This window comes from Sarcophilus harrisii, chromosome 1 (genome assembly GCF_902635505.1).
Source record: "Sarcophilus harrisii chromosome 1, mSarHar1.11, whole genome shotgun sequence".
Lineage (NCBI taxonomy): Eukaryota > Metazoa > Chordata > Mammalia > Dasyuromorphia > Dasyuridae > Sarcophilus > Sarcophilus harrisii.
The window spans coordinates 245,270,880-245,298,216 of record NC_045426.1 but is presented as its reverse complement, the minus strand read 5'-3'; the positions used below and the strand labels follow the sequence as shown (position 1 = coordinate 245,298,216).

The 27,337-nt window shown below is 34.3% G+C and overlaps 2 protein-coding genes across 4 annotated transcripts in view; one reads left to right on the top strand and one right to left on the bottom strand.

The window, feature by feature from the left end:
* SEMA4D (semaphorin 4D) overlaps positions 1–14,294 on the top strand; it is a 180,941-nt gene extending 166,647 nt beyond the window's left edge. For both annotated transcript variants that reach the window (XM_031939345.1, XM_031939337.1), the window contains 3 exons: positions 11,083–11,292; positions 13,175–13,272; positions 14,167–14,294. In XM_031939345.1, the coding sequence (XP_031795205.1) occupies positions 11,083–11,292; positions 13,175–13,272; positions 14,167–14,217 (359 nt within the window). In that variant the 3' untranslated portion in view covers positions 14,218–14,294. The remainder of the gene's footprint in view (positions 1–11,082; positions 11,293–13,174; positions 13,273–14,166) is intronic.
* Positions 14,295–15,397: 1,103 nt separating this feature from the next.
* SECISBP2 (SECIS binding protein 2) overlaps positions 15,398–27,337 on the bottom strand; it is a 61,896-nt gene continuing 49,956 nt past the window's right edge. The window contains exons 16-18 of one of the 2 annotated variants that reach the window (XM_003761246.4): positions 26,129–26,283; positions 20,149–20,347; positions 15,398–18,418 (exon numbers count right to left, since the gene is read on the bottom strand). In XM_003761246.4, the coding sequence (XP_003761294.2) occupies positions 18,324–18,418; positions 20,149–20,347; positions 26,129–26,283 (449 nt within the window). In that variant the 3' untranslated portion in view covers positions 15,398–18,323. The remainder of the gene's footprint in view (positions 18,419–20,148; positions 20,348–26,128; positions 26,284–27,337) is intronic. The other variant, XM_031939295.1, reaches the window with a different exon arrangement.

Genomic DNA, 27,337 nt, shown 5'->3' with positions numbered 1-27,337 from the left:
TTAACTGCCTCAAGTCCTGAGACACATGCCATTCCTGTAGTGGACAGTGAAGCAGAAAAACATTCCACAGGAACCAGGAATTCATATATGGAGCCATCTGAGCTAGTGAAGGAAATAGGATTTTAAGGCTAGGACCAGATGCCTCCATCTTTCTAAAGGAGTTAGAATCTATTTGTGAAGGAGCCTAACATTTGAAAATACCAAGCAAGCATTTCCATTTAATAATAGCTTCTCCTATCTGACCCATCTTGTTTCAGAGGCCATCTTATATCACCAAATTAATTCCTAACAAACCAGCAACTCTGGACGAAAGCTCCAGACCTTATGACCAACATTTATTTAGCCAGCCAGGATCCAATATAGGCAATTACTGCTGCTTTTCAGAAATGGCATTGTGAATGGCTGGTTCAGGAGCTTATGGTTCTAAAAGACCAGTAACCAATTAGCCTGGGTGTCCCTTGATGCTAGCAAAAGCTCCACTGAGCTTGGTCTTTATAGATGTAGGTCTTGTACATTATTCTGGTTGCCACTCAAAAAGGAGGCAGACTCTGAAGCTTTCCATTAAATGAGAACTGGCAAGGTATCTGATACAGGCAACAAAACATTGTTTTGTTTTGCCAAAACTCATAGTATCTGGGTCTCTTTTTTAAAAAGTGGATAAGCATCAGTAATTTATTCTGAACTGTGTTCAGAATCATCTAGGTTCTTCTCTTCCTTCACTGTATCTTCCAAATCTTAATTGGGTGGACTAGACTCTGGATTTCCTTATGGTTAATCCCCCTTATAGGCCATCATCCAACCTAGGGTGCCTCCCCACCATGGCCTCACGCAGCCCAGTCAACATCATGTCGTAAACGTAGTGGTGATCAATGGTGTCTTCAGGAAGTGGAGCCTCCCTCAGATTTCTGCTGGACAAGCTGTGGCAGTGATGAGGGAGAGTTCAGTAGCTCTGGAGAAGAATAATGAAAGTGTACTGGACCTCTTTCCAGATGAAAGGAAACAACTTCTAAGTAGCCTCAGCCAGAGAAAAAGAGAAGAAAAGCATTGGTAAGGCTGATAATCCCATACCACTCACCCAGGCCAGGGCTACCTGGAGTGACAATGCTCACTTTCCTTAAGTCACTGGGAGCCATCCATCCTCTTCCTGGGCCATGATTAAGAGGGTTCAATGTAGCAAGGTACTGGGGGGTCTTCAGCTCCATCAGTAGAAAGGAAATATCATTTTGTCCTGCCTCTGTGGCCCTAGAGATCTTGACATTTTGTACTAAATATATGAAATGGTTTAGACAACTCCAATCTCCAACAACTGACCTAGAGATTCTCAAAAGAGCTTGTATAGGGAACAACTCCTAAGAGCTCATGATGGCCCTTCTTTTAGGGTTCAAAGGGGCTGCAATGCTCTTACTGTCCTGGTGCTGGATGTCATGATACATTTTAACAGTATCCAAAAGACTGGCAATGAATTGCCTCCTTATCAAGATCATGTCTCAGGAGCTTCTCCCAAAGGTCCCTCTGGCAGATGTCAGATACGTGGGGAAAAAGGTTTTTAAAATATCAATACAAATTCATTTTTAATAATGTAATTGCCTGGGATTACATTTTTGGTTATTCATTTTCAGTTAGGTCTGATTCTTAGCTTGGCAGGTACAACCCCAATGAGTTGGCTGGACTTGTTTCCTCCTGTTTTCCTACGAAGTGACCATGATGTTCTGATGGTCTGGGACTAACGTCCCATTGGATTCAAGCCTATTACCAAAGCTGCTTCTGGCTTCTATCTCCCTGGTCCTTCACCAAAGCACCTGCAAAATTGGGTTGGGTACAGGCTTACATGTTATATCATTACTCACAACTCTGGAAGGCTCTTAAGTATTTTCTTGAACAGTTCAGAACTAGATGGAGTTTCTAACTGCTTCACTTTGATCTTAATTGTCCTATCTGATCCCTTTTTAGATTTTGCTGGAATTAATGTGGAATCTTTCACAATGCCATTTTAACTAGAAGCAATAGGATAATTTTAGTTGTCTATCCACAAGTGCCACTGTAGATATTGAGAATATGTGCTTTCTTTCTAGAAGGATATGGCAGATCTACAGTATGCTACCAGTGAGATGGGAGTCCTTTGTTGACTTTGTATCAAACTGGGTCTTTCCTAATTTGTTAATTGTGAATACCCTTCTACTTCTACTTGTGACATCTCTGCCATCTTTTCTTGTTCTCTGGTAAAGGATATAAAATTCAGACTGTGGGTCTTGTAAGAAACAAAATGTGGTTCTTTCACTATTAGGAAAGTTTAGATTTTGTGGAACTTAAAATTTGTTCTTTCACTTATTCGCTATTTCATCCAATAAACTTTTATGGAGGACCACTATATTCAAGACCATAATGCAAGATTCTGCTTGAAAGGACTTACCATTGCAAGAGTTGTCTGGTCATTGTTGTCTTTAGACTATTTGCTCTTTCCTGCTTGGAACCATCTAAAGTGGGATGACTAAACTGTATACAACTTACATTAGTTGAAATTTTTTTTTTTGGCAAGGCTGTAGTCAGATCATATTTTCTTTACTGATACGTGGTTATCATTCTATGGAATTTGAGATTTAGTTACACATAAGGGAAACACTTTTGTCTTAGGATTGTTTAAATTTCAAAAAGTAAGTGTAATATAGTGGGAAGAGCACCGATTCTACAGTTAGAGGACCTGGGTTTAAATCTCACCTCTGCTTCTTACTAGTTATACTAACTGCAACAGACTATTTAACCTACCAAGTATTGTTTCCTTGCTTACAAAATAAGTCATTGTAGATAGCCTTCTCTAGATCTATTGATCTTAAATAAATCAAACCTGTATTTTAACTAATATGAGACTTGGGAGTAACCCTCAGTTTTGTTTTCCTTTAGCACTGTATGGCTTCTAGTTATTGTAGAGACTGATGTTTACTAGAGAAAAACTTTTTTTGCTGACTCTTTAATACTTTTTCTTCTTAATTGAACAATCAGGAATGAATCACAATACTTCTAAAGACTTCACAATGACAATGAAACATCCCACCTCAGATGCTGCAGAATCACTTTTCATTTTACTGCTTTTAAAGCTCTATCTATGGATTTGTTTTGTACTTTGTGTGATGATTGAAGAAGTAAGCAATTCTGTCTTTGATGATGATTCTACAGCAGGTCCTATTGGCTAAAGGTTTGTCTACCTTTTGCCTAGATTTAACTTTATCCAACTTATAACTGAACCTTGTTTCATTTCAGCTTCATTTAAACCCAGAGAAAAACTGAGATAATATCTATTTCTTTCCCTCGCCTCCTAACCCCATGAAAACTATTCAATGTCGTTTCAAAACATTTTTTTATCCTCTCATCTTTTCCTGTCTGTTCCCATCCCTGGTTCCCAAAGTCATTTGTGAAAAATAAGGTTTATTATAAATATGAGACATTCTAAGTATGTGTGCTCCTCCTTCTCAGGTGAATTTACATTTCTATGGTGAATCTGGTGAAAGAAATATACATTTCTTTGTTGTCCCTGAGGTGACTGGACTATTCACATAAGATAACTAAGAAAATGCCATTGAAACCCTTTATCAATATTTTGCTTTCCAGGCCTGGAAGTCTGAGGACATGCATAGATTTTTTCAGTGATCAACACTTTACTGTGCATACATCATTCTTTTGGGAGAATATGGTTGGTAATAAGTCAACTGCCATTATGGCATTCATTTTTCTCCATTGAATGTTTTAAAGACAAGGTCAAGAATCACACATGAAAAAAGACACATGGATTGCAATACAGACTTGTGGAAGGACATCCATATTAATAAAATTACAGACTCATCAAAGTACTTTGGAGTCACAGGGAAGCACAAATGGGTGGATACATATGGAAAGAGCAATGAGACTTATTTTCCATGATAGTCCCTATATGGAAACTGATTAGTCAAAAGTCCAAGTAGCCTTTTCTCAAGGTTTCTTTCCAAAAGCCTTTGCCAATCAAAAGATCTCTTCTTTTAGAAGGTTGGCTAGGGCCTTAATTTGTTCCCAATTTCTGATCCTCTTTTAGGCTTGACATGTAAGAGAGAGGTCAGAAAAACAAGTTCATTTCTATTTAACAACCTAGGGATAAGTACTGACAAGTTAGAAGATGCCCTACCTAAGATTCCTCAGTGCCAGGTAGAAGGGAGTATCTCTATATGACAAAGTACTTTATTCACATGATTCTTTTTCATGAAATGATCATGTGAAACTATAAGCACCATCTACTGAATTGGGCAACTGGCTTGCCAGGGTATGCTCCTATCTTAATGGATGGAAAATAGCATTAATTGCAACACTTTAATTTCAAAAGATTAGTTATGTACTTCTCTAGCCTGCATCAGGTGGCATTTATCTCAGGTATCCAGAAGCGGGGAGCTTTGTGTCATTTTTCAAGAGAGCTCAACCTATCAGATGCTTTTAGCACTAGGAGTCTTTTGAGGAAAAGTCTTGTGAAAAAGATAGATGATCAGTTTAACATACATTAGAGAAGGGAGAAGGGGGGTGGTATTAGAAAAGGTGTATAATCAAGTAGTACGTAATACATCATTTATAAACTGACTTCTAAAACGATTATGGAAAATGAATTCCAAAGATGGGATCAATAGTGGCAATGTTTTCAGCCTCCTCAAGGAACTACTATAAAGGAGTTATCTGAACAGTGCTCATATGACTGTTTTTTTTTCCTTTTTGTTTTACAAGACAATATATAAGAAGGCTACTGGTTCTGGATTTAGTAAGCTCTGTGTTCAAATCTCACCTCTGACATATATGAGCTGTGTAACTATGAACAAATCACAGCCTTTTCAGTCATAGGAAATTATATAAAATTCAAATTACCGGGAAAAAAAATGCCAATTTGCATTAGTGGAACAAGCTATTATGCCAGGAGTTCCTGATTCCAAAAATCAGTCAATAAGCACTAATAAGTGTCTATTATGTGCCAGGCACTGTGCTAAGAGCTAGGACTACAAAAAAAGCAAGAAGTATTGAAGTCTCACAATCATAATCATATTGCTAAGTTAAAACCATCTAAAGGTTTTCACAAATGGAACAGCAAACATTTTACATGTAAATACTTTTTCATGGTTAGGAAAACAAGAATAAGTTATAACTTGATCATAATCAATACCAAATCATCACATCAGAAACTAGGGGATTCATCTGTAAAGGAGGCAAAATGGTAAAACATGACACAAGTTTTTATTCCAGGTTCAAGAGGTAACTTGTTTAAGCTGAGTTTATATAATTCTTGCTGGGATAGAAACCTCTGAATATGCTTACTGTGCATAACACTCAAATGTTCAACAAGGATAGAACTACATACCAATAAAAGCAGAATCTGTTCTACAAAAGCTGAAGCTAGCAGGTCAACAAGAGATACTAAGTTTCTCCTCAATTTTGATAAGATTCTATGCCAATAGCAGACTCGAAAACACTTTCATCCATATGGCTTTAATTATTCCATTGAAATTCTATCTTTAATAATAAAATTCCTACTTCCATAATGAAGTCAAGGATTTGGAGGGGGCAAATGGTATGTATGTGGGGAAGATAATGGAATGGTAGGAGTTTCATGAACACACTCAATAACAGCCAACCTTGTGATAGCCCTGACAGGAAAATCGAGGTCAAGAAGAAACTAGGAAGAAAATGTATTCATTTCCCCTTTTCTCTTCCCATTAAAATTTAAGGATTTCTTGGATAATTGTCAGTCTCATCTATGAGAACTTTTACAATTTTCAAATTGGTTTTGGTATATGGAGTATAAGGAGCATGGAAAACATATTTAGTAGAATAAACACACAAACACTTTCCCACCCCCAGGATTTTGTAGCATACTGACTTTTAAGTTTATTTTAAAATGGAAATTGAAGGGATAATAGTAGCTCACTTCAACAGAATACCTTTTGTTTTGTCACTGAGTACCTGAGAACAAATATCAGCTTTCTTCAATGAATGATTAAGTAGTCTACTTGGAAGGTAAACTAAAAATCCTATCATCTGAAATAAAGACCCAAGTTTTAGAGATGAAATGACTTCCCTTGGTCACAACAGTTGCTAGTAAAGCTGCTAGAGGAGGACTTGGAATGCTTCTCAAATCCATAAAAGTCTTGAGCTAGCCAGTTTGATGATAGAATCTGCATCCAAAGAATCTTTCAGAATGAAATGAGGAGGCAAATTTATCTACTATATAAAATTTAATAGAAATTAATGTAAAATACTAATAAATCAAATACACAATTATAGGATATAAGGAGATAAGGCTAATTAGACAACACTTCCTATGATAAGTCTTAAAGATTTTAGTGGACCATAAACTAAATAGTTACACGGTAACCAAAACAGCTAATAAGCATAATTTTCAGATATGTGACAGTCCTAACCACTCCTGAGATTCTTAGAACTTTTCCACCACCACTCTGGCAAACCTTTCTCAAGTTGGACAGGCCTCCACTATCATGGCTCTAAATTCCTGCCTAGGATCTGCATTTAAGAAGTACAGAGGTCAACCATATTCAGTTTTAATCTGACCAATTCCTTTGACTTTTATATTTTAACTCTTTTTCCCACCCTGTCCCCTTTTCAGCTTCCTTTTAAGTATTTTCCTCTATTTGAATGGAAAATTCCTGGAGAGTAAGCATTGTCTCCACAATGTCTGGGACTTGATACATATTTTAAATAAATATTTTATGTGATTTGATTATTCAATTTAAATCTTAGTCTGTGTGATTACTGTATTGTGTTCATTAACAAACCAGAGTACAACCAGCAGATCCAAAATGGGGAAAGAACTAGAAAAAATTTCATACTCTGATCAGTGTATTAACTAATCATGATTTCAGAAGATTCATGACAGAGCATACTTCCTACCACTTGGCAGAGAGATGATAGCCTAGAACAGAGGTTTTCAAACTTTTTGGGTCTCAGTATCAATTTTATATTTTTAAAAAATTTTGAGAATCCTTCTCCAAAGAAAATTTCTTTCTGCATATTATGTGTTTTACTATAGTAGAAATTAAACTATTTTGTTATACGTTCAAAATGCCTTATTATTATTATTAAATGTCTTAGTATTATCATGAAAATAGTTTTGGCCTCAAAGACTGCCCTCCCCAAGGATTTCAGAACCTGCCAAGGGTCCCTGGATCATATTTTGAGGACCACTGGTCCTCAAATTTACAAGACATAAATTGTCAGACATGGATACTATGTGGATTTACTTTGTTCAACTGATTTTGTTACAAGAGAAGGATTCTGTGGAAGGGGAGTCGGTAAATAGTGACAATGAGGTTTTTTTTTGGCTGAGGCAATTGGAGTTAAGTCATTTGCCCAGAATCACACAGCCAGGAAGTGTTAAAGTATCTGAGGCCAGATTTGAACTCGGGTCCTCCTGACTTCAGGGTAGTTGAAGTTGGCAGTAGTTGGTTACTACTTGCTTATAATAGTAGTTGATAGTAGTTACTATACCGACTAGCTGCCTGACAGTGATTTTTTACAAAGCATTAAAGCATGATTTAAAAAAAAATACACAGATGATAAAAAGTTCATAAGATATAGAAAAACACAGCAATTTGTTGCTGTTTTGTTAAAAATGCACCCCAAACAAAAACCATATTTCATATGGGGCAAAAACCCCATATGAAATTTAAAAAGAGAAAAATTATGATTTGTTTAATGTCTAGGAGTGGGATGTAGAAGAGAGTAACAGTATTCAAATATTTCAAAGTCTATTACATGGGAGAAGAATTAGACTTACTATGCTTGGAATCAAGAAGCAAGACTAGCAACAGTAATATAAGTTGTACAGAAAACATTTTAGTGGAAATTTTTCTTAATTAGCTGTCCAAAAAGTGAATGGCTTGCCTCATGACGTCTACTTCACCGAAGATCATTAAAAGAATGGATGAAAACTTGATGAGGATATAATAGAGGGGATTCTTAGTCAGGTACAGGTTGGATTAGATAGTTACTGGCCCTATTAACTCTTGAGGTTCCTTAAAAACATGTGTCGTAACTTATTATACCAAGAATACTTAACCTTTTTTATGTCAAGAACATAATTTTTTTTTGCATTTTAAATTTTCAGAATATTTTTAAATACATAAAATAAAAGAAGGCAATTATATTTTAATAAAGATAAATCTCAATTAGTATAAGAAAATCTCAAAGTAAAAGTATCCAAATATTCTTGGTATTTACTTTGGCTTATTTTTACTGGGCTGACACTTCACATGATTATAAATAGTGCAAAAATTAAATATATGTGGCCACCTCAGGATATTACTTTTATTAATCCAGATTTAGTTATGAAATTATCAAAACACTAAAAAAATTTTATAGACTTGATTGAAAACTTTTATTAGAATCTACTTTCAATGGTCACAAAAGCTACTGCTCTAAAATAACTAAATTGGTTTCAAAATGAATAATTCTTCATCTAAATCTTTTTTTTAAGGTAATTACATTGTTTATGGGGAAAATGTTATTTAGTCCTAGAAGGGTGTGCTCATTTCATAGCCTGGATCTATGTTGTCAGGCAATCCAATGCCCAATGAAGAGGGATAGACGGTTCCTCACACTTTAGGCCAATGGATTTGACTTCCAATTTCTGCCAAAATTTAGAACAAATTATTAAAGGAATGTTTGTGAGCACCTAGAAAGAGAAGTGATGGTGCCATCAAAAATAGGTTTTGCCAAGATAACCCTTTTTAATAGTGTAACCAAGAAAATTCTGCATAATATACTTAACTTATTTGATTTCACCTAAGCATTTGGAGGTTATCCAAGGTTATATAACCATGCTATACACATATATTGGAGGTACTGGGGACAGACACAGGGAAGAAATATGATCATCAAATAATCGAAAAGGGTTCTAGATTTGTTTTTATTGGCCCCAAAGGAGAGAATTAGGAGCAGTAGATCAAAGGTGCAGGAGCAGATAACTTGGGGGGCGGAGGGGGGGGGGGTAAATTCCTCTTAATTCAAATAACTCAAGCAGAATGAACTACTTTGGGATGGTAGTGAGTTTCTAATTACTAGGAAGCTTTAATCTAGACAGCCATATATGAAGGATACAGAGAAGACTTCTATTCAAGCATGGATTAGTCTAGAACCTAGAGAGAGCCCTTCTAAGATTCCATAATTCTTTGAAACTTCACTTTTTATGTCATAATGTTTTCTAATTCTTACCTATCTTTAAATTTTCCTACATTTATCCTCAGTAAGAATAGAATTATGTGTGTGTGTGTGGTAATTACCTACCCATTTATCTTGGCTCAGCTCTTTATAAGAACAGAATTTCCACAATTTTACAATTCTACTGGAAAACAACAAAACTCACCTGTGATAGTTTTATTCTGGTCTGAAATTAATGTTTCTCTGAAAGCAAATAGTCTAACCATGAAAATTCTTGAATACCTGCTGTTGCAATGATAGCAAACCAGTTGTTCCTCATGCTCCCTATAAAATTCACACTGAAGGTTATTGTTTCTGGTATGAGTCCTCTGAGAAACATTATGTCCAAGTCCTGATCTCAGTTTTTTAAAAAAGGAGAAATGTGAAAATTAAAATTAAAATAATGCCCAGCAAATTTTTTACATCAAGTCAAAAAGCATGCAAAGAGGAAAAAACAAGTTTTGGCTACGTCTTGAATAGATTGCTTCTCTTTTTGCTGTATGAGACATGAAGCACTAAAATGGTAGATTCATTGATACTAATAATTTCCACTGGCACCTCATCACATGAATTTTTGTGATTCATCAATGATAAGATAAAAGCACAGAATGTGTTCCTTATGCTTGCTGTCTTTATCCAAAATATAGAGGGGCTTATTCAGAACTCGTCTGAGGCCATTACACAACTAAGGAACTTTGGCAATCAGCACAGAACTTCCCATGCCTAAGGAAAATGACAGCTTCTTGTGTCAAGACAGTAAGAATGACCCCAGTAAGCCATCCTCCAGCTGTGCTCAGCTCCATTTCACTGTCATTGACTGATGAATACTCAGTCTGTTAATGACATTTTCCAGCCTGCGACCTTCACTTCCCTTCCAAATCCTTTCCTGGGGTTAAGCTAACCTAATTTTGATAAACTGATTCAAAGGCCTATTATAGACAAATGCCTTTCCCTTGATATTTTTCTCCTTGTGTTTAGTTACCCCTTTGTGACACCTGCTCATATTTCCTTACACTATTATTAATTTTTAAAGTTTCTTCTTTAAGTATTCTAAAATAAATACTGTATTTTATTTCTTAATAATGATCCCTCAGGCCGCAGGTAAAACAGTGGCTTAAGAAAGCAAGAGTGAAAAGAGGAAAAGACTGACATGGTACTAACTCCCAATTACATACCAGTCAGTTATATGTATTCAGGAAGCAAAGATTTTTAGCTTCCACAATAAACTATATAGAGTAATTACTTAGATTTATGTCTATTAACTTCAGTTTTACTCAAGTCAAACCAGTGAATCTTGTTAAGATCTTTTTGAATTCTGACTCAACACCTAATTTGGTAACTACAAAATTATCACCTACAAATTTGATGAAGTTGCCCTTTAAACTTAATCTAAATCACTGATAAAAATATTAAACAGCAGGATACTTCAATGCAGAACTCCTTTCCAAGTTGACATCTATTCTTTTTTTTTGATTCAGTCATTCAACCAATTCCATGTTGATGAAATTGCCCACATCTCTCAAACTCTTCCATGAGAACACCTGACAAACTGAACAGACTGACAAATAATTGACTAAAAACAATTATATAAATAATATTCCTCTTCTATACTAATATAATAAACCTTGTCAAAAAAATGGGGGGGAATGAAATTGTGATGTTGAAAATAAAGCTGTTGGATAACAAAAACCTTTATTTTTAAATTTAAATTTAAAAAGTAGAAGTTGGTACCCACTAGTTGGAAAATAGTGTATTCAAGACATCTCTTTCCTTTCAGAATTTAGTCACAAGATCATACTTATTAAATTTCCTTGTTAGCCAACATTTTTGATTTCTTTATTAATAAAGGGATCTGTGTATTCTTCCTAGGTCCCAGTGATGTGCATGTTATTTGGGAGAAGAATGGACAAAAAATAGATGTGTGTGTCTCTGTTCAGACTCACATACTGCCTGATGGCAAAGTATACTTATTTAGTTGGGTCAAAGACACACTAAGAGAAAGTTCGGAGTATTGTTGTTCTTTTTTCTCTAAGACAGGAAATAAGGCCTCCAAAGCATGGATCACCGTGGACAGACAAGGTAAGTGGGTTGTCTTCTCATATGTAAAGCTGAAAACAATCAGGGTATACTAACATTGGTTTTCTATAAAGTCCTAATCTTTCTGTTAAAAGATAGCCAATTCATTTTGTTAAAAATGAATTCTTTACACATCCTATTTGTTACTTCAGCCAGATGGCTAAGGTAAACAATCAAAAACAATGGAAAAAAGGCCACTTCATTTGTTTCTTAAAAGAAGGTGCCTCATTTTAGGGAAAAAGAGCAGAGGCTTTTGGAAGTTGACTAGAATCATTGAGAAGAAATTTTCACTAACTCTGGGATAACCATGGTAACCTAAATAATTTACATACTCATGGATAAACCAAAAGCTTCATTTTAGTGTGTAGCAATAAGCTCTTTTTTCACCAGGCTTTATCATAGCTTATAAATATAATTACTTAATACAGAGTCTCCCTAGGCAAAAGTGACATATTAGAGTAGAACTGGAATGAGAATTGAGACATGTGGGTTCAATTCCTAGCTTTTGTAATAATTCATTTCATGACTTTGGTAAATTTCCTCTCTAGAATTATTTTTTTTTAATTTTATTAAAATGAAGGAATGGACAAGATGATCTCTATTCCATTTCCAGCCTATACTTTTCAGGTTGGATCATGGTCTATCGCATTCTTCCCATACACAGTCCTTCCCCCCCCCCCCCCCCCCACACACACACACACACAAAGACTATTGCTACACATAGCCAGAGCCTTTTTGCTTGCCTTGGGCTTCCTACTCAATTGCTACCTCCAAATCAAGACTGCTTTTACAGAATAGCAACCACTCTTCTGGACCTTTCTGGGGAGGAAGTGTGGCACAATTGATTTAGAAGTTCTTCACCTTGGACAAGTTATTTAATGTCTCTAGATATCATCTCACATTTATAAAATGAAAGGGCTGCCCCAGAGATGTTAGGATCCTTTTTTATTACCCACATTATGATTTTTTATGAGGGAAGGTAGAGAGAGGAGGAATATAATGAAAGAAAAGGAAATAAATAAAACTTTGATGTTAATTGTGGTGTTCAATTTTTTTGCTTTTTTACTTGGAGTTCTCTCCCTATGAAGATTTCTATGGAAAATTATTTGTTAAGGAAACATACTAGTTAATATTTAAAAAAGGACATTACATACACATTAACAGTCCTGAATCCCCAATTTGGTTCACTACTACTGGATTTTAGAAAGCATCTATACTACCACATGCCAGGATGGAGAGACATTTTGATGGCTACAAACATAAACCATAAACATTTGTCTCAGGGCCTTCATTTGTCTATTAGTTTACTTATTCTGTTTTCTATAACTAAAGTGTTTAATGTTCTTAAAATGTTATGTGCTGAATCCCCATGAGCATTAATACAAAGAAATGATGTAGTTAAGATTTTAAGATAGATTTTTAGGGGAGTATTTTAAATAAATAAATAAATAAATAAAGACAGTTCAAGTAAAAAGAAATCTCAGCACCAGCAAGGCCATCCCAACAATCATCCAATATTTCTTGAAATATTTTTTTCATGCTTAGAAACAATAAATTAACCACCACTTTGCACAAAAGTAAAAGTTGTAAAAAAAAAGATGTGAAGACACACTGACAGGAAGGAAGAAAGTGTACTGGTAACAGCAGAAGACTTTGTACTGATAGCAGCAGAAGACTTTGTACTGGTAACAGCAGAGGACTTTCAGAACATCAACCTTAGATACCTCAGAATTTATTTCAACACCTAACCACCTATCTCTACCCTTTGATGTTTATGAAAACATCCTTTCCTAAGTTGAGGCTGGCAGCTTAACCAATATATTACACAGCCATACCTTGGATCATAGATTTCTTTTCATCTTGTGGAACTGTTTGTATTTTTCAGAGGTCACTCAGCAAGAAAGCTGGACTAGAGAGCTCAGTAATTGGAAGACTATGGTTAATGAGCACGACCAAATGATGCAGAACTGGAAAAAAGCATGGGTATGAGGATCTTTGGGTCATTTGTACAGTATCACTTTGAAGTCTATAGGACAGCAAGAACCTAACACAGTAGTTCTCTGCCTTTTTTCCGATATTCTCAGCTATCATTTAATGACATCAAGACAACAGTTTCTTTGTTCTGATATGCAAAGTCCTTTGTAGAATCCCACTTAACCAGGATGAGAAATGCCCTAGTTGTTTAGAACTACTACACACTTATATTTCTTAAGAGATTGTGGAAATTCTAATTAGGTAGCTAAAAGCACAGTACCTTGGGGACTGGGACAGGCAAGTCAACATTCTTTATACATGTCGACAATTCTTCTTTAAGGACATGTGTTCATTTTGTGATGTTCCACAAAGTGACATTTCCTCACATGTTAAATTAAGAGGGTTAGTCTAATTAACCTCAAAATGTCCCCTTTGGAGCTAAGACTTCAAATCCCATGATTCAAAGCTGGTAGCTGGAAAAACAAATGGAATGCAATTTTCAAACCCTATCCACGCACAAATACCTTGTCTGGTACTCCACTTAAAGCCACATCAAAGCTGGCAAAAAAATTAATTTCAATTGGCAAACATGAAACAGTACTTTCAGGTCTGGAGAGAGTTCATCTTCAAAAGTAATAATAATGAGAAAGGAAGTAGCCTACCTTTTCCAGTGGTCCATATTTCTGGCATATGACTTTCATAAAGAGTAGGTGTCATTAATGTGATTCCTATTAGCAAAAACTAATAAAAATCTTTTTCTTTGTAGTAATTTCTATTTTTATGTTCTGAGAAAGAACCAGATACTAAACAGTAAACCCTAAATCTTATTAAAATACCAATGTCTTACAAGAGATCGGCTTGAGTACAGATTCAAAGGGAAAATTAAGCCTGATTTTCTTTCAGGAAAGCTGTAATGAGGAAACCTATTTAAACAAGAGGCTGGAGAAAAACTGATGAAAAACCATGGAAGTTAAAGTTGCTTCTATTCCAACCATACTTCAAGGAAGATTCACATAGCTTAAAGCTGGAAGTCAGTTCTTCAAAAGCAGCTGATGAGAATGGAATTAGAGCAAGATTTTTGTGACTATTTTGAAATTTCTTCAAAAATCAAACCAAACCAAACCCAGCTACTAATGAGATATTCACAGTTTGAACACTATTTTCTCTTGAGGCATGGAAATTCATGTTGTGTTTACTAATCTCATCATGATTTATTTTGGAAAATGAAGATGGGACAATGTGACTACTTGTACACAGGCCAAAGAGAATCAATATGATCTTTTGTTGCAAGTTCTTAGTCAAGTTGATTTGAGGCTATCTGTAGTTAAGGCTGATCAATAAATGTAAAATATCTAAATATATTTTAATAAGTGTTTTTAAAAATTCTTTTCCTCCACAAAACTAATCCTTAATTTGTTTGGGAAAGTATTCCTTTTTCTTTCCAGCTCAGAAGCAGCTAGGGGGTATGGTGATTATAGAGCTGAAATCCCACATTTACTGTATTTACATACAGTAAGTCATTTAATCTCTCTCAGTCTCAGCTTCCTAATCTATAAAATGGAGATAACAATGTCATCTGCCTCAAGGAGGTCAATTGGGATAATACATGTACAACACACCTTAAAATCACTCTATATCTATTATTAGTATTGCCAGGGAAAAAAGATAAAGAATAAGGATGATATCATAAAAGAAAGCCTATTTTTGATGACCAGGCTTGTAGTTCATTATCTAGGGTTGCTGCTGCTTTTATAATTTCCATTCATACCGCTATAATTTTTATTCATCCAATTCTCTTAGATTTGGGAAAGTAAAATTTTATAATTAGTGTTTCTGGTGAAACAAATCTCTGGTTGAGGTTAGTGAATGAACTGAGGAAAAGGATTCTGATTTATTCATTCAAATTATTCTTGATTCCATTATTAGGAATAAGCAAGTTACTATGATCTATTTCTATACCATTTTGTAATAGATGATGATTTATGCCTTCATAAAAGTCTGTGCTTCACTTGGTATTATTTTTAATCATGGAAGTCTTTTACATAGCAATCTTAACAGTTCGTGTTTTCTTATTATTTCAGTTTTTAGTGAACCATTTATGGATATAAGCCTGTTCACATACCTTAAAAAGATAAAAGTGACAAGATTTTTATTGTTAAAATTTAACTATCATATTAGGATTCTAATTTAATCCCAAATGGCCCGTTTTTTGTTTGGTATTAAAACATTTTAAACAAGTCTAGTAAAGAATTTGTGTTTGAGTTAAATGAAAGGTATTTTTCACTATGTAATTCAAATTCTCTAGTACTTGATCTTAGTTCTTAATATTCCCATACTATTTTAACTTTAGTTTTGTGTAAATTCAGAACAATGAGTTTCAAAAGCATTTTTATACAAGTGGCATAACTGGTTTTTTTTTTTTTTTCTGTTTTTCTGTTAGCTAGTTCACTACGACATTTAATTTGTCCAATAATGAACAGAGTACTGTATCAGTCACCTTACTAACAGGATTAAGTATTTTATCAAAAGTAAACCATGATTTAACTCTAGGTTAGCTACCTGTTATGTGTCACAGTGTATGTCACTGTGCTCAGATCCTCACACTACCAGCCTTGACTGAATCAAGATTTAAGGATATGTTTACTCCAGGAGGAACTGTGTAATAGGCTCATGTTATAACCTTTTTGAGTCTTCTGTCAAAAGATTTACAGGAGTTCCTGTAGTTTTTACTATGGGTATGGAGCAGAATGTAGAATATATGACAAGCAAATTAATGATTTTCTGTAAAGAATCAACCTTTTTTTTTAAATGATAAAATTCATCAAGATAGAATTGTCTATGTGTACTTATACACTAGGAAAAATAACATTTAGCTTACTAAATTATATGTATCTGCTCTGGTTTCATTTGTAAAGATTATCGTTTGGTACGCTGTATTGTTACGAGTGAAAAAAATTAGATCACCTCTTGTTACATGCATTTATTTTTTATAGAAAGCTGTACCCATTATATATCTTAATGAAATTAACACCATGTACATGGCAAATTATTTTATGTTGATTCCTGGTAAAATCTTGGTCCATTTTAATTATTTTTCAGTGATACTGTCATGAAACCAAAAGGAACAACCACCCTATCTGAATGAGGTCTTGCAGAATTGAGTAGGAAAGTGTTTTGTATCTTACAAACATTAACATCTAGTACTACTAAGTTTGAGGTTTTTAAAAAAGTACTATAATAGTAGTTAATACTATTGGCTTAGAAATTTTTTAAAAAGTAGTTAATAGCAGCTTGTTTCTAGAGAACAGTAAAGATGTTTTAAATTATCATTTTAGTTTTTAAATTACAGAGTACTGGGTTTCAAGGAATAATGTAGCTGAAGGTATTACCAAACATACTACGATTATTCGGGAGATGATTATTATATATTAAATCTTCCTTATATTAAAACAAATTATGTTTAGCATCTAGAATTTCAGAATTATCTTCTATATTTATTTACACTAGGCCAGTAAGACTTATTCTTCTGCCACACTGATAGGAGGAAGGGAAATTCAAAGAAACTTCTCTAAAAAATGTGATCACCAAAACAAGAGAAAAAAGAGAGAAGCTCCAATGCCAATCTATGGAGTCTGTGAACAGATTGACTTGTCTTTTCCTTAAGTATTGTCGCGTATTCTAGAGTGGCAGTTTATTTTAAAGGTTAGAGCATAAAATACAGCCCTATACATACCTACTACTGCTGTCAGCATGGACAGAGTCCAAAGAAAAACCTATTTTAGTTTAATTTTTCCTTTAAAAATATCTCATCATATGAACTATTTTCCTAGAAATTATCTGTTTCAACTAACCATATTTTCAAAGCTAAAAATGCTCTGCTAGTTTGATATGCAGAGTACATATTAAAATTTTACACTAGACTTAATTTGGTAAAACATATATGGCAAAGTTAATTCAAGTCAAACTCAATCAGCCCTACTTAGGAAGATGTTTTAGGAGTTACCTAAAATTAATCCCTTACTTCAAAAAATTAGTGAGTAAACTTCATCTTCTTTGAGATTATATTAAAGAACTCTTTTCTCACAGCACCACCTCCCAACTTCCTAAATTTTGGCTAATAATTTCCAGAACAGAATGACAATCTTTTAAAAAAGCAGCATGTTCCTCTTCTAATTTAAAGAATAAAGGAAATCAATTTTCATCTTTTCTTTTGGCTCTTAAAAATTTTTTTTAGATTAAATTATCAAGCCAATTCAAAAATTTTAAGTGCTTTTTTTTATAACCTACACTATGTTGATAAAAAAAAAAAATAACAGACTAAAAGTTTAAAAATTACTTAAGAAAGTGGGTTAAAGTTCTTCATAGCAACTTTTCTAACCATACTCAATAGTTTTTACAATTAAATTGGCTAAAATTCCAGGACCCCCATAAAATATTTTAATTTTTCTTAATCCTTGGATCTTCAATACATTCGGTATATTATGCTCCCATAAAAAACCAACAATAATGATGGAGGGGAAAAAAGCCTATATAACTGCATTGGTTCCAAGTTAAGGACAAGGATGAAATGAAGCTTCAAAGCAAAGAATTTGGGATTGGTCTTATTTTTTCCTGCTAAAAATTCTCATGATTAGCATAATGTCTGTCCACTAAATAGCCAGTTCTTTAAGAACTGAATAACTTGGTTTACTCATCTATAAATTTATATTTAAAAAGTAAAAATTGAATTGTTTTAGCATCTGAGAATTATTTTCTAGTATTTCATAGATCTGTAGTATCACCCACACTTACCAAATCAATAAAACATTATATTATGAAAAGGCTTTTGATAAAAGTATTAGTAACTCTTAACTTACTATTCATTGTAAAATATTAATAGCCTGGTGCTTATTATATCATTTATCAACAAATACTATATTAAACCATGAGTTAATTTTGAAATTAAATATTCATACAAAATATTTTAAAATGTCCATAAAGAATAGGAGAGAAAAAGGGGACAGAACACAAAATGATCATTTTTTTCCCTACCTCCCCACCCCAAAACAAGTATTCTTTTCTCATAAATTCAAGTTCAGCATTTCAGAGGTTGAATTCTGCTCTAGTTCCAGTGCATATGGATTATATTCTTCAAGATTTTTCTTCCAGATTTTAACTAAAAGGAAAAGAAAACATTACAATTTAACATATGGTGTCAAAATGTTATGAAAATGCCACATTCAAACCATAAATATCTTAGCTGTAAGGAACTTATTGAACTTCTTGAGGCTCTAGGAAATAAGGGTGTCTATTTTAGGATACTTATTTTTCTTAAATGGTTTGTTTTATCTTTAACAAAGGAATGTCTTTTTTAATCACTCAAATTTGGTCATGTTTTAGCTCATGTAAGAACATACAGAAAAATTATAAAAGATCCAGTTTAAGCTACAAGAACATTTACAGAAAAAGAAAAACTGAATCTATCTAGTCAGATTACTCATCAAAATGTGAGGTTTTAAGTATATAATCTTAACTGAAAAGATGAAAAATCTGAGTCAGAGTACACAGATTGATTAGAGATTTGCAGGTATAGCTGCTCGCTACACTGTAACTTGTTATTGTATCTTATCAAGAACTTAATGAACTCGGCCTCATTACTTTATAGTCTGATGAGATTACATTCATAAATTCAACAAAATGAAAAAAAGGAGATAAACCACAAAGCAAAAGATCTAATTTCAGCTTCACTCCTACCTCCCTTTATGAAATCAAGACATAATTCCTGGTAAAACTACACTTGGGATATCTGGAAGAACTGTCACATGTTATTTATAAGTCAATGTGAGTGACTTTTGAAAATTTGGAAGGGATATTAATATTTCAGAAGACAGTGCAGTCTAGAACCATGGACTGACCAGATTTAATAAGATGGATCTTTATAGTCAAGATAAATGTCAAGTTCTAAAAAATTGCTACATGATTAAGATATAGGGGCCATACAAGATTCCAAGTTCAGTATAAAACAAGAAAACTTGATGTAAGCAGTCAAAAATGTTAAAGTAATTTTTTAAAATAATAAGATAGTCATAATGTGCTGAAAACTTATCTCAGTCAAGGTCATATATCTGTAATGCAGTATTCAATTTTATAAAGCTTCATTACAGGAATGACAATGACAAGCTAGACTGTGCAAAAAAAGATGAGGAATCTATATATCATGTTATCTGTGGATTATTTGAAGGAACTAAGGACCCTTAGCCTGAAGAAGCAACTTAGAGTAAACATGACAGCTAAACCAAGCATATAAAGGGCTATCATGTAGAAAGGGCCTTAGAGTGTTCCATTTGGCCACCAAAGGAAGAATTCACAGCAATGGTTACAGAAAATTATAGAAAAACAGAATTAGATGACATAAAGAAAAAAATTCCCTAACAATGGAGCTATGGAAAAAAAGAATGGAACCTTTTAGGATGGAGAGAGTAGTAACTCCAGACTGAAGTCTTCAAGTAAAAGCTGGATGATCAAGATATGCTGTAGAGGGAATTTTGTTCAGGTACATGTTGGACTAGTCTATCAGGTTTTTTTCTAACTCAGAAATTCTGTAAATAGCTACTTGTTCTTAGGAAAGTAAGAATGTTTAGGGTTTCAGTTTCATCAGTAAAGTAAAGGAAGGTATCAATAATGTAGAGGAAAAAAGCATCACAATTTAGAATTTGGTCACTGCAGTGACCTCATGTAACTTGGAGGACTGATGGTGCAGACTACCCTTATGCAGACAGATAGTGCTACACATTGAAGCATACTTTTCCAGATGTGGCCACTATGTTGATCAGTTTTTACTAGACTGTACTGATAATTATCAAGCAATAAGAACATGACCATATAAAATCACTGAGTGCTACTTACTGTAATTGGGTTCTTCATCTTTTGTTGTATCAGTTGTTTTACTAGTTTCTGAAGAGCAACTTTCGACCTGAGGAGTAAGCAAGGAGGATATGGGATTCTCCGACTCTAGTGCTTCAGTTCCTTCTTTTAAAGTTGATAACATAACCTTATATGCCTGTCTAGCTTCCATTGTAAGCTCTATCATTTTGTGAAACTGATCCTGGAGCAGAAGAAAAAAACATATTGGTGATTCCTGAACATTAAACAATAAGCTAGTCTATTTTTTAAAATTTTAGGAAGATGTCAGTATAAAACAAAAGTAAACACACCAATAAAAGGAAAAAAATAATTATCTTAATTAGTTTTTGAAAATGGGTAGAGTGGCAATAATAATGATCAAAGGAGTCAACAGTTTTATTTATAGATCCAGGAGTTTTATGACAAAGTAAAACTGAGGTGGTTCAAATGCTACCTATTTATTGAGACCTAATGTCTTATGCCACTTCTTTTTCCTAGGCTATCACTCCTGAAATGGCTACATTTTCCAAAAAATTCTTTCTGTACTATTTCCATCATCCAGCTCCTTCATTCCTATCCATATGCAGCTTACTAGAGGGAAGAAATCAAGAAATCCTGTTGATTTGTTACCTCATTGCAACTGGGACATCCCATCACAATCACTGTAGCAAAGCAATCTAATAATTAATTTGATATCTCATTCTCCACAGTGGCTGTTTTAAATCTTCTCTCCTCAATCCTTCCATAATATCCCTCAGGGAAAGAATTTATCTCATACTTCACTGAAAAAACTGAAGTCACTAGCTACAAGCTCTCTTCTTTCTTCCTCCTTAAATATAATGTCACTCATGCTTCTTCCCCACTCTCTCCTCCTTCATTCCTGTCTTAGATGAAGAGGAGGCACTTTTTTTCACTAAGTTCTTCCATGTCAGCTCTCGATCCCATCCTTCCTTCCCTACAACAAGCTCTCTTTTACTATGATCCCATCACCTTCACACCCTCCCCATCTTATGGTTTCTCTCCTGCTACTTACCAACATGTTTGTGTCTCTCCAATTTTTAGAAAACACTTATGTGATCCAATCTCTATCATCCTGTATCTCTCCCTACATTTTTGGTGAAACTCTTTGAAAGAGTCATTTATATTTATTGTCTCTACTTCACCTTTTTCTGAACTTTGTCATCTGGCTTCTAACTTCATCATTCAATGAAAACTGTTCTCTCAAATGACCAATGACCTCAGATTACCAAGTCTAATGAACTTTTCTGAATCCTAATCTTTCTTGACCTCTCTTAGGCTTCTAACATTGATTACTTTAGCCTCCTTTTAAGGTTTTAAGGTTTTCATTACTTTTTCTCCCATGGTCTTTCTGCTATAGGCCTGGCCATTTCTTTTCAGTCTCTTTTGATGGATATACATAAATGTCAGGTCCATTAGCTATAGATGTCTTCCAATGCTCTGTCCTGTGCCTTTTTATCTCTTATCCATACTACTTTATCTGGTACCTCATCAATCCTCAAAGCTTTCAACTGTCATTCTATGATGCCCAATTTATATATCCACCCCTAGTTTCCTGTTCTAAGCTCTAGACCTGATTTACCAATTATCTTTTGAACATCTGGAACTGGATGCCCTGTAAGCATCTAGAATTCATCATGTCTAAAACAATTCATTATTATTCCCTCCAAACTATCCTTCTGTTCCATCATTTTCATTGTCACCCAGTTTTGAAATTTTGGGGTTATTCTCAAAAATTTTCTTAATAATACCTAATCAAATGCTAAATCTTATTTAATGTGACCTGAGTGTCTCTCACATTGGATGTTCCCTTCTCTTTACACACACAGGCCCTCTTTACTTCTCACTGGGACTAGTGAAATAGTTTTGTAATTGTTCTCCCTGATTTAAGTCTTTTGTTATTACAGGGTGTTTTCCATTCAGCTGACAAAGGGATTTTCCTAAAATGTAGTTCTAACCATGCCATTTACTTATTTAGCTCCCCAGACTATCTGTATCTGACATCAGACAAAGGTATTTAAAATTCTTTATGTAGCATTTAAAGTTCTTCACAACTTGGCCTTTTCCTACCTTTCCATCTTTTTTACTTTACTCAAGATACCCTACAATCCAGTTACAATTCACCTACTGTATCTGCACTCTCTCTCTAGCATATCTGAATGCATTCCTTCTCACTTCTGCCTCTTAGTTTCCTAGTCAATTTCTAAGATTCTGCTAAGATTCCATTCTTCAAACCTTTGTCTCCTTATTTGCTAGTGTCTTCCTATCTTGAGATTACCTTCTATCTACTTTAAAAATAGTAGATAGATGTGTACTTGATTATCTATATGTTTACTTTATTAAAATATGGATTCCCAGAGAGCTTTTGCCTGCTTTTGTAATCCCAGCACCTTATCTTGTACTTTAATAAATGTCAGTTGACTGACTTCCTGAGGCTCCAATTAACATTGATAAGAGTGCATGTGACTAATTCTTTGACCTCATACTGCACTGAAAAAATCTGTGGATGCTGGTGACACAAGCTCTCTTGTTAGTTCCTCTTATCTCATGCTACTTATACACCTTCCCTCACTCTTTCATTCCTATCTCAGATGAAGAGGCAATATTTCTCAAAACCAAAGCAAACTTTAGTCATTACTAACAGATGCAGTAAAAACTTAATTGGAAGTACAAAATTAGAGTTCAAACTAACTAAACTCGTTGATCACTTCCAATCTATACCTGAATAAGTATCTACTTTACAATAAAACTATTAAGTGGTCACCTCTAACTTTTGCTTGAAAACATCTAGTAAAGAAGAGCTAATGAGTTATGTAATCCTAATTTTGGATGCTGTAATTTATACAAATTTTTCTTCATATCAAAATCTAAGACTGCCTCTTTGCAATATGAAATGTTCTCCATTCTGCCTTATGGAACTGAGCAGAACAAGCCTAATCCATCTTTTTGTTAACAGTCCTTGAAATGCTTCAAGACCATCATTTGCCAACAACATTTTCTCTTTTTCAGAATAATCATTCCTACTTCCTTAAATTAATCTTCTTAATTACAGCATCATTATGACTCTGGCTCACTTTAATTCACTTATTATGTCTACTTCATGCCAGTCATTATATAAAGTACATTATCTTTAAAAAAGATAGAACAATCTCTGGTTGCAAGGAGTTTATATTTTATTGGAATAGACATCCAGCAAGATATATAAATATAATACAATTTCATTCATCCAGATAGAGGAGAGAAAATGAGGATTTGATGCAAGATAGTGGTAGCCTGAGTAGTGAAAAGTAACCATACATATAGATACTTCCTCAAAAACTTATCAGCTCCTTGACTTACTCATTTCCCATGACGGCTCCTCTAGTCCAGAACAATGGTAAAAAGATAGCATACCTTTGATCTATTAGCATTTTTGATCTGTAATCAGCATTAAGGCATACATCTTCCATTTTCATGAACTCTGGAATTTCTTTATCTGATCATCTTTTATCATTCTAACTTTCCACCAGCTTGGCAAACCTATCCTTCACCTTCACTATGACTCCCTATTCCTCCACCCTAAGTTCTCAAGCCATTACCCCAATACTAACAACACTTTTCTCCCTTTCCCATCTTAACTCTCGGTGAATCAATTCAACTCCACACAATACTCTTTCTCCAATCTTTTGCCTCCTTATCCTATCAATCTTGTCCTATCAAATTCTAGACTAGACTTGGATTGCTCCTACGTGATCTCAATGGGGCCCTCATAATTTTCCACATAATCTCAACTGGGTCCATGACATGTGGCAAGGCAATCTTTTCATACACCTTTTATCTCAACTCGCCACAGTAGTTTTTCCAAACTTTCACATCTTTCCTCAAAGCTCTCAAGGATCTGCTGCCCCTACTCTCTCCGCTGAGAAAACTGATTCACATGTTACTGAAAAAATTGAGGCCATTTCACTAGTAGCTCCATCATTTTTCCTCTTATTTCACATCATTCAGATTCCTTCACTAATCATATATACCATCCTTCATCCCTGGAAATGCTGGTTCTTCTTCCCAAGGCAAGACCCCAGCATATGACTAATATGTACTAAACAACAAATTATTTTCTCAACAATATTCATTTTTTCCCTATTTGCTACTTCTCCGTGGCTTAAAAACACAAACTTATCTCTTTCCTCAAAAAGCTCATCCATCGCCATGAGCTTTGCCTACATTTCTTCTCTCCTTCCTAACTCCTTAAGAAGACCATATGCAATTGGTGTCTCCATTCCTTTTCTCTTACTCTGTTCTTAACTCTAATCTGGCTTCCAATTTCATGGTTTCATTGAAACTGTTTGCTCTAAAGTTACCAGTGACTTTTTAACTGTCAAACATAATGGTAATTTCTCAACTATCATCCTTGATTTCTTTGTAGCCTTTGATACAGTTAATCATCCTTTCCTCCTTGATCCTCTTTTCTCAATAGTTTTTTTGTTCCACAGCTCACTCTCACTTGCTCTCCTGATTTATCTATTACAAGATTAGTTAATACTTGAACAATGCTTCTCAATCTCTTTTACGGAACCTTTACCCATATCACACTCACCCATGGGTATTCCACCACATCTTTGGCTGGGTCCACTTCTCTTCTCCCTCAATATCACTACTTCACTGTCACTGAGTAATCTAATGAACTTTCATGGACTTAACTATCCTCTCTGTATAGTCCCATAAACATCTTAAACTTATGTTCAAAAGTGAACCCATTATAATCTTTAAGTCCTTTCTTCCTCACACCACCTTCTGTCCACTGGAAAAACATTTCTTACAAATTTCCCTAATACCGCCAAGGGTTATCACCAACTTGCCAGGTTTGTAATCCTAAATATGTCATCCTTGATTACTTACCAGCCCCACATTCAACCATTTGTCAAGATTTGTCAACTTTACTTTTGTAACATCTCTCATTAGCACCCCCTTTCCTAACATTGCCATCACCCTAATCCAGTCCCTTTTCACTTTACATTTGTACTATTGCATTACTGCTTAATAACTGCTGGCTGACTTGTTGAACTGGCTATCCCAAATCTGCTTATGTTAAGTCATTTACAAAGTTGATTAGTCAACCATTTATCCAAGTCACTGTTAAAATGTTTAACAATAATGAGGCAAGGATACATCCTTGGAAAATTCAATTAGAAATCTACTTACAATAAGATCCTTTTAATAAACTAAAGAAAAATTCCATTGTACACATTCCAAACTTCAAACAAAGTTGAAAATGAAATCATTTTAAAAGCATTTTTCTACCAAAACAATAATAAAGCTTACCTTTTCTCAAAGATAAAAGGATACTAAAGATATTTTGTTTGATATAGTACGAGGAAGAGGAGTAACAACGAACAGATTTATAGAACAGTCAGGTTTGCAAAGCAATACACATATAAGTATTTCACATGACAGTACATAATGTAATAACTAACTTAAAGAGACTAGAAGAAAAGGGACAATGCCAGTCATGGTTTGCCCGCCAGCCTACTTGCTAAGTTCAGGCTTTGAACAATCTCACTCCCCTCCATTACTAACCCAAGTTTCTGTTATCATTTATAAATAACACATGCTCCCTTCTCTAACTTTTGGAAATATTAAAAACAAATGAGAAGAAATCTGGAAAAAAGAAACTGGTAGACCTTTATAAATCAAATGTGTTAATGTATTTAATTTCATAGAGATGAGTATCTTTAAAGGTAAGGGTTCTGAAATTGGGGTCAATGAATTAATTTCAGGAAGTCCATGAACTTGTTGTTTTTACTAACCTTTAACCAAAGTAGAACATTTTCAATTATTTAAAAACACTATTCTGAGAAGGGATCCACAGACTTCATCAAAAAGGTCCCTGTCACTAAAAGGGTTAAGAAAAGCTGTGTGGAGAGATGACTGGTCAATGTTAAGACAAAAAAGGGAAAAAAACACAAAGACCACAAATTAAGCTCACCTGTGCACCATCATAGCTAAAAATTCCCACCACGCTGACTGGTACTACTTTATTGACACTCCGTCCCAGAGCTTTTCGATTGAGAGCAAACACAAATGGGACATTTTGTTCACAGGCATAATCAATAATGGTATGCAATGTCTCATCTAACCCACCTAAAGCAAAAAACATAAAAGTGATAAAGAGCTATTAAAATGACATGTTAGGTTTGGTAACAAAAGACACTCTTCAGTCAATTAATTAACTTTATTTTGTTTTGCGCTTTAGTATTTTTTTTGATTTACATGTATAGCTTTCAAAATTCCTTCTCCTCCTCCCCCCCAATACTATTTTATTTTTCCAATTACACATTTTGTGAGATTTTGGGTTCCAAATTTTTCCTCCCTCCTCTCACCTCTCCCCTCTTCAAAACAGCAAGAAACCTCATATAAGTTATACATGTACAATCCTTTTAAACATAGTTCCCTTTTTGTTATGTTGTGCAAGAAAAATCACACCAAAAGGGGGAGGGGGGGAACAAGAGAAAAAGCAAACAAACCAAAAAATGTGAAAACAATGTCTTGATTCACATTCAGTCTCCATAGTTATCTCTCTAAATGCAGATGGCATTTTCCATCCCAGGTTATCAGAAGGTCTTGGATTACTGCATTCTGGGAAGAGCTAAGTCTATCATCATTGACCATCACATAATTTTGCTTATACTAACATTCATTTTTGTAAGTTTTCAGTTCTAAATTTTTCTCTCTCCTCTTCCCTCTCCAAGACAAGTAAGTAATCTGATATAGGCTATACATGTACTATTACATTAAACTTTAAATGTCTATATTAAAACATTAAATTTAAATAAGCATTAAATTTCCATATTAGTCTTATTGTACAAGGAAAATTAGACCAAAAGAGGAAAACAAGAAAAAAACAAATTAAAAGAAATTAATACACTATTTTCACTCTCTACATTCAAACTTCATAGTTCTTTCTCTGCATGTGGATGGCATTTTCTATTGTTCACAAGTCTTTTAGAATCACCTTTGATCACTGTTTTGCTGACAAGAGTTAAATCTAACATAGTTGATCATCATATAATGTTGCTGTTAGTAACAGGTTTTTCTGAAATCTTACTTGCCCATCATTTCTTATAGAAAGTCATATACCACAAACTTGTACAACCATTTCCCAACTGATGGCCATTCTCTCAATTTCCAATTCTTT